General features: G+C 69.8%; 1 protein-coding gene across 1 annotated transcript; it reads left to right on the top strand.

Moving 5' to 3' along the window:
- The first annotated feature begins 2470 nt into the window (after positions 1 to 2470).
- On the top strand, positions 2471 to 4009 carry SOCS3 (suppressor of cytokine signaling 3). The gene has a single exon (XM_006270647.4). The coding sequence runs from the start codon at positions 2566 to 2568 to the stop codon at positions 3154 to 3156; it is 591 nt and encodes a 196-aa protein (XP_006270709.1). The 5' UTR covers positions 2471 to 2565; the 3' UTR covers positions 3157 to 4009.
- Positions 4010 to 11246: the final 7237 nt, after the last annotated feature.

Raw genomic sequence — 11246 nt, 5'->3', positions numbered from 1 at the left:
CCAGATCCTCCTTATACACAATCATCAATTCCATCCAAGACGAGACATTTTGCGGGGGGGCCGCGGCCGGGCTCCTGCGGGTGGCTTTCCCTGCTCTGATTCCTCTTCCCGTTGTCCTGGACCTCAGTCATCTGAAACCCTGTTGCCCAACAGCCTCTTACTCAGCCGCCCGCCAGCTTCGCGCTTCCACAAGGCGCTCATTTTCGATAAATGCGCCCCCGGCCCCGCCGAGCCGGGGCTGGCCGCCCTCCCCTCGGGGCGGGGACGGGGCTGCCCCGGACCCGGGCACTCAGCCGCTCGTGGCGTGGCGTGGCGGGGCAGGGCAGGCGGCCAGCGGCGGCTCTGGAGCCGTCCAAGCGAGCTGCTCCTCGGCAGCGGCCAGGGAAACGCATCGTTACCTGGTCAGGCTGCTCCGCAGGGTATTCCCGGCGCCCAGGAGCCGGGGCAGAGCAGGATTTACAGGGTGGAGCAGTAGGACGCGCCCTGTGCCCTCAGCCACACCTGCCGCACCCTGCGCACAGCCCCTGCGCCCCCCAGCTCCGCCCCGGCGCGAGCCCCCCTCTGCAGCGCTGCCCTGGGCCTTGCCCGGCTCTGCCCGCGCCCCTGAGCCCGGCCTGGGTCCAGCCGCGCGCCGCGCCGATGCCAGATCAGACTCAGCCTGCTCAGCGCGGCAGCCTCTGCCCCCGGAGCAAGGCCTGCGGGCGCTGCCTCGGCGGACCCGGTCAGACGGCAGCCCGTCCTCCGGGCAGGGAGGCAGGAGCACGCGCTGCCTCTGGTGCCCAGGGGCAGCCGGCCTGGGAGACTTCCCTCCCTTGGGCGTCCCGCCCCGCAGACAGCCCCAGGAGGGCTCAGCCCCGTGCCCAGCACTGCCCCTTCCAAAAGGAGCCCGCTCCTTCAGCATAAGCTCCCGTGCTCTGCCCCAGGGTCCGTGGGGTAGCAAACACAGGAGGGCAGCGCGGAGCCCCCGCCACCTGCAGCCCCCCTGCTCTGGGTGGCATCGACGGAGGAGGGTGAGGCTACCCGGGGCCTCCGAGAGGGAATCCCTGACGCGGCCCCCGGGGCGGGGGTGGGCTGAGCGAGTGCCAGGTGAAGCTGGGCCACAGCCAGAGAGGAAGCAAGTGCTGCTCTCCACCCTCCTGGATGACGGGGTGGCCCGGCCAGGAGGCTGGTCCTGGCGGTGACAGGGGCTGCTGCAGGGCTTGGCCAGGGTCCACCCAGCTGGGCCTCCCGCACGCCCCCAGGGACCCGTGCACTGGGTCCAGGGGCCAGAGCGGGGCCGCCCCCCTGCCGCCCCAGCCAGCGGAGCCAGGCCCTTGTGTTTCACCGCTCCCGCCCGGGGCAGAGCTCCAGCGCTCCTCTGCATTTCAGCCCAGCTGGTTCACCGCAGCCTCACTTCCCAGAACTGCTCCTCTCGTGTTTATTCCTGACTGGCAAAGGCAGCGGCAACTCCAGGGCAAACACAGCTATTTAAAACCAAATCCACTGACAGCGCGCCTTGTTGTTAAGGTCAAAGTTGCCAGTTGCCAGAATGAACAATGCAAAGCCTCCTGGCTCCTGGCCTACACACCTCCCACAGACAAACCCTCCCGGCCCAGCCCCCGCAGCGCCGTGCCAGCCCGGCATGCCCGGACCTGAGTGCCCAGTCCTTGTGGAAACCCTGCCTGGCACAGCCCCCGCATGCGAGGGGACCCCGCACTTGTCACACTTGCAGTGCACGCCCGCACGCACCCCCGAGCTGCCCTGCAGCGTGGAGCCGCTGGCGCACAGAGGTGTCCGGCCCCTTCTCCACGCCGTGCTGGGGCGCTGGGGCGCGCGGGGCAGCAGCCCTGGCGCTGAGGGAGCACGTGAGGCCAGGCGCTGCTGGCTGCCTGCCTTCCCCAGAGGGATGCTGCTGCTGCACGTCCAGGGCTGAATAATCCAGTAACCTGACCTGTTTCTCCAGGCCCCGGGGCGCTGGATCAGGAGAGCAGAGCTTCCCCTCATTGTTCCCAAATGTTCGGCTCGGGTTTGTGCCGCGGTTCAGTTTTTGGTTTGGGTTTTTTTAGTTTGGTTTTCCCTTCCCTGCAGGTCTTCTGGGAAGTGCAAGCCGGGCCAGCGCGGCCGGAATGTTGTGCTTGAAACCAGCCCCAGCCCCAGCCCGGGCAGACATCCGATCCTCGGCCGCCGCGCCGCGCCGCGGAGTCCCCCCCCCCCCCGCTCCTCCTCCTCCTGCCGCCCAGCCGGGGGGAGGGCGCCGGGGGCTCGGGCAGCTCCGGCCCGCCCTGGGGCTCCCGTGCCCAGGGGGCTGCAACGAGGCCGGGGTGCCCGGCCGGGGGAGGCGCTGGCAGGCGGCGCGGGGCGGTCCCGGAGCGTGCCGGGGCCGCTGCCCGGAATGGGCCGGCCGTGCCTGGCGGCGTGCCCGGGCGGGGCGGGGCGGGCCGGGGCGGGCCGGGCCGGGGCGGGGCGGGGGCTGAGTAACGTTACAAGAAGGAGCCGAGTTCCAGGAACCCGAGGGCGGCGCTTGGCTCCGTCCCGGCCGCGCTATAAGAGCCGGCGCGGCGCCGGGAGCGCAGCCCGCCCCGCGCCATGGTGACCCAGAGCAAGCCCCCCGGCATGAGCGGCCCGAGCCGCGCGGCCGACGCCGGGCTGCGCCTCAAGACCTTCCGCTCGGCCGGCGAGTACCAGCTGGTGCTGGAGGCGGCGCGCAAGCTGCAGGAGAGCGGCTTCTACTGGAGCGCCGTGTCGGGCGGCGAGGCCAACGCGCTGCTGCGCGCCGAGCCCGCCGGCACCTTCCTCATCCGCGACAGCTCGGACCAGCGCCACCTCTTCACGCTCAGCGTCAAGACCGAGGCGGGCACCAAGAACCTGCGCATCCAGTGCGAGGGCGGCAGCTTCGCGCTGCAGAGCGACCCGCGCGGCCAGCCCGTGCCGCGCTTCGACTGCGTGCTCAAGCTGGTGCAGCACTACATGCCGCGGCGCCCGCAGCGCGCCTACTACATCTACTCGGGCGGCGAGAAGATCCCGCTGGTGCTGAGCCGCCCGCTCTCCGCCAGCGTCTCCAGCCTGCAGCACCTCTGCCGCAAGACGGTCAACGGCCACCTGGACGCCTACGACAAGGTGGCCCAGCTGCCCGGGCCCATCAAGGACTTCCTGGACCAGTACGACGCGCCGCTGTGAGGGGCACGGCTGGGGCTACCCCGCTGCGGGTGCCAGGGCAGGAGCCGTACCCGGGTGGCGCCGGCCGGAGCGCTGGAGTCCGGCCGGAGCCTGAAGCTTTTCCTCCGTTATAAGGGGAAAGTGTTTTTGTCGTGTGGCTTTCCGTCGGGGGAGGTTTCCTCCCGCACTGACCCTTCACCTCTCGCTGCCGGCCCCCACAAGCGGAGGCAGCCGCCTTCCCCGCTCTCTCCCGTCATCCAGGGGACTATGCCTTAAACTTCATCCCTGTCCCGAGGACTGGGCGGCCGCACAGCGCGTGACAGCACAGACGAGGGACGGTCCGGGCCAGGCCGTCCCGACCAACGCGTGGACACCAGAGAGCTCCATGTGGCTGCGTCCCTGGCGGGAGCACCGGAGAGACACGTCTAAGCCTGACCATTGTTCCCAAGTGCTCTCCCGGCAGCCCCTGGACTCCTGGACCACGCCAGAGGAGGGGTTTCCCTCCCACCCCTACCTGCCCTGGGGGCTGCCTGGGCCCTGGCTGCACTGCTCTGTGGTGGCACTGATCTGAACCCGAATGTAGCAACCAGAGGAGCCCCCGGAGCCCGCTGCGTCGCCGGCGTCCTCCGCCTTGGCCTGGAAGAGCAGCCGGGTGTTTCTGGTTTTCCAAGAAAGCGATGTTTACAGACCTGCCTGAATCACTGTCTTTTATAAAGATTCCACCTTCACCTCCAGCCTCGAGGGCTGAGCAAACCATGCTTGAAAACTCAACCCAAACCAAACTCAGACGAGAACTTTGCACATATTTATATTTATATTCAGGAAGGAAGCCTTTCCATAATTTATAATAAAGAGCACTATTTTTTAATGAAAAGCCCAGCTTCTGGGTCTGCTTCCCACCCCACCCTGCCTGCCCCAGGCTGCGGTCCCTGGCCCCGCCACAGCTGCCCACCCAGGGCTCCTGCCGGGCCTGGAAGAGCAGCCTGGGGTTGACGTCAGGCGAGCGGCAGCGTCCCGCGGTTGCTGTCCAGAGCAGGGGTGATTCCTGCCGGCGGTGAGTCAGCCTGCGTAAGCACCGCTCCTTACTGTAAAGGATGTCTGAGTGCTGAGACGCCTCAGCCTGCCCCAGCGGCGCGGGGCCCGCTCCCTGCCAGCGCCGGGGCCTGCTGGCCCCGAGCCAGCGTTTGCAGGGGTCCGGGCAGCCCCTGCCGAGCGGCGCCAGCACTTTTGCCCTCCGGGGCTAGGGGCAGCCAGCGCCTCCCCGGGCTTGGCTCAGTGCCAGCAGGGGAAGAGCATGGGGCTGCGCGGCCCCAAGCCCGTGGAGCCGACAGCTGGCCCGGAGGAGCTACCCCCTCTCCAGGCTGGGGGGGGCAAGGCCACGAGGCCAGGTCTCCAGTGGGCTCCAGTGGCAGCAGTGCTACCAGAGAAGAACCACGGGGCCCCCACACAGGCATGCACACAGGGGCTGGCCGGGCTGGGAGGAGGGCAGTGGAAGAACCCCCCCGGGGGGGGGGGTAGCAATTGCTGCCCTCCAGGCCCAGGGACACACATGAAGCTGCCAGCACCTGAGTCCAGGGGGCGGCTGGGGCTAGCAGAGGAGCAGCCGTGCCCCATGGTGGGGCAGCAGGGGACACGGCTGCTCCGTCCAGCTGGGAGGCTTCGAGGGCAGCAGGAGCCCTGCCCTGGCAAAGACAGAGGGCCCCTGGTGTCCTGGGACCCTGCCCAGCACCAGTCTCCCTCCTGAGCCAGGCTACCTCATGCCAATGGGTCGGGTGGGGACCGCTGGCACGCGGGGCGCCGTGGCCGTGCTGCCCTTTGGCCTGCCCCACATGGCACACCTGAAGCCCAGAGAACAGGGCAGAGGCTCAGGCACGTGCAGGACCCTGCTCCAGGGCTCTGGCCAGGCGGCACTGCGCAACGGTGTCCCTGCCGGGAGGAGCCCCTCGCCCACCGGCCTAGCCAGAGCTACGCGCAGCGGGCAGCCACCTGCCATCCTGCCGAGGCACGTCCCCATCAGCCCCGCCACGCCAGCCGCCACACCCCCCGCCCTCCCCGAGCGGGGTCTCCACAGCAACGCATGAAAGGCTGGAATATCACTGTTTATTCTCAGCCCAGTGCCAGGAAACTCCACGCGGCCTCCTCCCCCTTCCCCTCCGCCCGCCCGCAGAGCTGCAGGCTGCAAGGGGGGCCGTCGCAGGGGCCCTGACGGGAAGCAGTGGGGCTGGGGCTGGGCTGGCCGAGTCGCAGCCCCGGGGCCATTCTTGGGACTATTCCAAGCCTCCAGGGCCCCAGAAAAGGGGGAACCGTGCTGCCCAGGGACAAGTCTGAAAGTCACGGCTCCCAGGCGCTCGCCAGTGTGGGCCAGTGCCAGAGTGACCCGGGTGCCAGGCACCAGCCGCTGGCCCGGCCATGGGGTGCCACAGGCAGGACCTGGGGGTCCCAGGAGGGGCCAGGCTCTGAGCAGAGTGGCTCCGCACGTAGCAAGCCGAGGGGCTCCTGGCACGGAGGGAGGCGCGGGGGCCACGGCTCCCTGGGCAGAAAGTTGAAGTCTTGCAGGCCCCTGCCCCAAGCCCCTGGGGTGCCGTGGTCTGGCTTCCCGGCCCCCTCTCTGGGGCTCGCTCTCACCAGCAGCTGACTCGGACAGTCCGGGAAGCTCTGAGGACACGGCCCGGACCCGCCGTGACGTGCGGGCTGGTGGACAAATCCCTGCCTGGGATTTCACAAGCCTCCCTGAGCAATGCGGCCTTGGCCCTGCCTGACGTCAGGCGAGTCACGGGCAGGCAGTTCCCTCCTGCCAGGAGACGGGCTGAGCTCACCCCACCCGCTCGGCCATTTCCTGGACCGGGAAGACCTGCTCCAGTGCGATTAGGCCACTCTCCCGGCAAGGGCCCAGCGGGGACAGGCAGGAAATGGGCAGAGCGGGGGAAGGGCAGGGCCTGGCTCTCATCTCGCCTCTGGCCACCGCCTGTCACCTCCTTCCCCCCAAGGGGCTGGCAGGAGGACGGTGAAAGAGCCTCCAGGGAGGCAGGTAGGTTGTGGCGAGTCAGCTGCCCCCTCCAGCACCGAGGGAGCTGAGATTAAACCTGCCGCCAGGCTCCCAGGGTGCCAGAGGCACGTGGCGCTGGCCCTGGCCCCAGCCCCCTGCTCTCGCAGCTGTCCCTATCAGCTGCCCCAGCCCAAGGACACAGAGCCAGGGGAGCCTGAGTGCTGGCTGGCCCTGCCCCAGCTCCACCCACCGCGAGGGCACGCTGCCTGGGACGGTGCCCAGCGGCCGGCTGCCACCTCCCCCTGGATGCAAGGTCTGCGCGGCGTTAATTCCCCGCTGGCAGCACTTGGCGCCAGGCTGGGGCCATCCCTGAGCCACTCAAGCTCATGCTGCTCATGCTCCCATCACAAGCCCAGCCCATGAGGGGACACAGCAGCATCAGCCCTGGGGCAGGCGTCCACATCCCTGTAAGCCTGGCCCAGAGCCCCCTGCGAGCGCTTCAGAGACCTGCGCTCCCTCCCTCCAGCTGTTCCTGCACCCAGCACAGGACAGGTCTGGGGGAGGCGGGAGCACGCAGAGACCCCCCACATCATGGGATGGGACCCCCCCATCAGACACCTCCAAGGGTGACAGGAGAGGCGAGGTCGGGGAGGCACCGCGTATCCTCAGCTGCTTTTCATCTGCAGCCACAGGTGGCAAAAGGAGATCCAGCCGGTGCCCTGCTCCCCACCCACCACTCAGGACCCCAGCTCCAGCCCTGCCCAGGCACTGCCAGCACGCCACCCTGCTCCAGCCCCACGCCTCCTGCGCTGGGCACCCCAGACAGGCGTGCTCCTTAGCCTGCCGCCCCAGCACCTCGCAGCAGGATGCATCTGTCCGATAGGCCCTGGGCAAGGAGAGCTGGGGGGGGTGGGAAGGCAGCCCCACAAAGAGGGAGCGCAGCCTCCTGGCAGGGCTATGGCCTGGGCTGGGTTCAGGGGGGCTGCACTGACCTGCAGCGACCCACCGAGATTTTGGAGCCTCTGGGGCTGGAGGGCCAGGGGCCCCGTGCCAGCCTGGCGACACCACACAGCACCATGGCAGGGCCGGGTGCTCCCCACTGCAGAGCCCCATGGCACATCCCGTCCCCCTGCATGCAGGGTGCTGGGCTCCCGCTGCCCCCTCCCCAGGCACTGCCTGGAGGGGCCCATGCTCTGGCCCGGACAAATGTCCATCCACACCTGGCGGGGACAAGGCTGCATCTCCTGCACCCCCGGACGCACACAGGAGCCAGCCTGAGCATCACCCGCTCCCACCCACAGCAGCCTCCTCCTGCCAGCTCTGGCCTGGCAGAGGCAGCAGGGGGGTGGGGGGCAGAGCCCCCTGCCCTGCCCTGCTGCTGCTGCCCAGGGATGGCCGAGCGGTAGGATGCAGCCACCCTCAGCAATGAGGGTGCTTAGGACAAGGACCCATGCACAGCTCCGAGCACAGGGCCCCTGGGTGGGGCCCCCATGTCCAACACCCCTGCCAATGCCAGGGCATGGGCTGGCTCCAGGCAGGTTCAGGGTGCTCCAGTACAGCACAACGTGGGGCTGGGCCCCCCGAGCAGCATCCAGGCTTGGTACAGGGGCACGGCTGTGCAGGGAGGGGCTGAGCCCCAGGCAGCCACAGGAAGCCTGCCAGGATGGAGTGAGGGCAGGGGACTCTGCACCTGGCTCCCTGGCTCGCAGCCTGCCTGGCGACCTCCTGCACCAACACTTCCTGCAGCATTTCCCAGCAGGCGAGGGTGCGGCTGCAGCTGGAGGTTCTTGAATGACAACGCACCTGCTCCTTCCACCCCGCATCTGCTGCCTCAGCCTGGGCCCCGGGCTCCCGTGGCCAGGACCGGCGCGCTCAGCCCCGCAGCGCTGCTGGGCTGGGGGCAGGGGGACGGCAGCGCTGGGGGCCAGGCTGCAGGTGTCCCGCTGATGCCCTGGGAGGAGGGGAGGGCTGGGAGATGCTGGGGGCTCCTGGAGCTGAGCCCCCAAGGGAGCTGCACACAGAGGCACTAGAAGGACCTGGGGGCTGGAGCGCTGGGCTGGGCCCAGGGGAACTGTCCACAATCCCCAGCTCTGCCACAGACTCCCTGCTTGACCTTAGTCAGGGCCCCTAGCCCCTGAGGACAGGAGTGTGGCTGTAGCCACTGGTCTGTTCGAGCCCCTCCAGGCCCAGGCTGGGCAGCACCCATAAGACCAGTCACCGCATGCCTGAGGCCGTGCGGTGACCTGAGAGCTCAGCTGGGGACCGGGGCAGGGCTCCTGGGGCGAGACAAGGCGTGCCAGGACCCGGAGCACACGTGGGGGAGCTGTGGGCTGCTCCACGCGAGACGCGGGCTGCAGGGAGGAGAAGCTCTGCGCACGTCTCCATAGGGCCGGGTCTCCAGCAAGACCTGCAGCCAGTGCCTGGAGCAGCCGCCAGCGGCAGATTCCTGGGCTGCTCCAACAGCGGTTGGGAGCTGAGTCTGTGCCCGGCCCCTTCCTCGCAGGCCTGAGCAAACCGTCCTCCCCCTGCGGCTCCCTCTGCTTCCTGGCCCTGGGACCGAAGCTGGGGCTGCCCTTGCTGTGGCGCAGCACCAATGCCTCGGCCTGTGGCCCCGGCCAGGGGGGCTGGTGCCTGGGGGACAGCCAATGCTGGCCGGGGTGTCTGTGGCAGAGCCCTCCCGGCTGAGCTCACACCTTGGCCGGAGAGACGCAAACCGGCTCCAAGTAGCTGTCAAATGAGCCTGAGCCTTGGCAGCCTGAAGAGCAACCTGACCACGGAGCCCGTGCGCACGGGTGCCCCCGGCACGGCCACGCCAGGGGAGCAGCGAGGGCAGCTTCCAGCTGGGATGCGGGAGCATGGCGCCGGCACACGGCCCCCACCAGCCCCTGCGAGATGGCCCCACCAAGGTGGCAGATGCAGCAGCCACCAGCTGTGGGCTGGGCAGAGCCTGGCACCCCAGCCATGCTGCCCACCCGCCAGACCCTGAGGCCGGGCATTCCCCCGAGAGCTGGTGACGCGCTGTGGCCGGACTCGTGATTCTGGAGGAGCCGGAGGCCCAGCCGGAGACCCCCTCGCCTGCCTGCCCACATCCCAGGAGCAGGCAGGGCGAAAGGGGAACTGGGAGCTGGGCAAGTGGGCGGAGGGGGGCATTCAGCCCGTCTCTCCACTCTCCGGCGGTTGCGTGGCCACACCGCCCTAGCAGTGATGTCATGGGGCTTCCCATCAGAGAAGCGGCTCGGCTGGCTCCGGGGAACCCGGGCGGCTTTCCCCCATGGCAGCCCTTTCCCTGCTCCTGGAAAGCCTGGGGACGTCACCCGCTGGAAGTCCCCCAGCCCGCAGGGTGGAGGAAGGAGGGGGCAGGGGAAGCCACCGGCAGGGGCACAGAGAGGGAAGTGGGGGCAGAAATAGGGGTAGGGTGCTGGGGGGGGCAGAGGTGCCAGCGAGCCCTGGACCCTGCCAGGCACCGGGTGCTGTGCCAGGGCTCCCCGCCGTGGCTGCTGTGGGGCTCTGAGGTCTGGGGGTGGTTGATGAGGCCCCCGTGCCCAGCCCAAGCAGACAGAAACCTGCCCTGCCCTCCTTCCCCTGGGCGCAGGGTGGGGGGCACGGTCCATCCTGCCCGCCCATTCCACCTGCCTCCCCTGCCCGTCCCCGCTGGCTGCATCAGCGCTGCCGGCCACGGAAACACGAAGGGAGCCGGACTGGAAAAAGCAGCTGCTTCCCTGACTCATCCGGGACCACGGAGGCTCTTCCCAACCGGCCGGGAAGGAGCGGGTCCCCAGCCGGGCAGGACGGCACGTAGCCCACGCCAGCGCTACCCTCCCACCTGGGCCACCCAGAGCCAAACCAACCCCCTGCCCCCAGCGCTGCCCAGCCCCAGTGCTGGCCCCGATTGCAAGCCCTGCGCGGCACCCACCAGCCTCCTGGGTGGCAGGGCCCGAGGCACCCCAGCACAGAGCCAGCCCCTCCGGGCAGGGGTCAGGATGGAGGCCCAGCCCCCGTCTGCCTGGGTGAGGCGCCGGCGGCTCCGGGCGCCACGAGCGGGTTGAGCCCTCGGCCCCTGCAGCGAGAGCAGCCAGGGCAAGGCGCAGCCCTGAGCCCTCCGGGCTGGATCCGCCCGCGCCGCACCACGCCGCCTGGCCGCACCTGCTGTGCTGGACAGGGCAGGGGTGGCCGCAGCACCGGGGCAGCCGGCCAGGCTCTGCAGGGGACCCAGGGCTCGGCACGGCAGGGACAAGGCAGACCGGCCCAGCCCGGCCCCGCAGGCCCAGGCAGGGGAGGAGCGCGCTGGACACGGCCCAGGCACGAGCTGTGGTCAGCAGCGCTGTGCCACGCCAAGGCCGCCCTGCCAGCTGCTTTCGCCCGTGGCTGCGGGCCCCCTCGCTGGCAGCGGGGCCGGGGGCACGGCCACGAGCCACCCTGTGGCAGCGCCGGCCCGTCTGCGTGGCTCACCCCCGCCGTGCCCGTGGCCAGGGGAGGCGCCGCTTTCACAACTGTTTACAGACAGATGTTTAGGACGGAAAATCCTCCCCTCGGTTTCCGTGGAAACAGAGGAAGTTTTCCTCCCGGCCGCGGGGCTGGAATTCGAGGAAAGTCCTGGCATTTTGGGGGAGCGTTTCAAACAAAGCTGGGTCGCCGTGGCAACGGGAGCCGCAGGCTCTTCCTGCCCCCTGCGCCCCCCCGCCCCCCGTCCGAATCTGGGGCCGCGGCCAAGAGAGAAGCAGAAGGAAGAGCGGGAGCAGGAGCCGGCGGGACGGGAGCCGGGGAGGCAGGGGTCTCCGTGCTCGGGCCCGCCGGGCAGGGGCCGTGACTGCAGAGCAGCCTGGCTGCAGCACGGGGCACCAGGCAGGGGGCGCGGTCCTGCCCCCCACCCCAGCCCCAGCCCCTCCGAGAGGCCGTGCCAGGCCAGAGCGTGCCGGGTCAGGCACTGGGCGCGGTGCCGCCACGTCAGTGCCACGCTGTGCCTGGGGAGCACCCAGCTTCCCAGCAGGGCTAATTACCCGGGTGGAGCGTGGGGCTGCCGTGGCGCTGCTGCTTCCAGCTCCCCGAGCCGCTCCCACGGGCCAGGCTCGGGCACCCCCCACGGTGCCGCGAGGGCAGAGGTGGGTGGTGGGACCTCCCTCCCTGG

Source organism: Alligator mississippiensis, chromosome 8, assembly GCF_030867095.1.
Source record: "Alligator mississippiensis isolate rAllMis1 chromosome 8, rAllMis1, whole genome shotgun sequence".
NCBI lineage: Eukaryota > Metazoa > Chordata > Crocodylia > Alligatoridae > Alligator > Alligator mississippiensis.
Note: the sequence above shows the minus strand (reverse complement) of the source record. Positions and strands in the feature narration are given on the sequence as shown.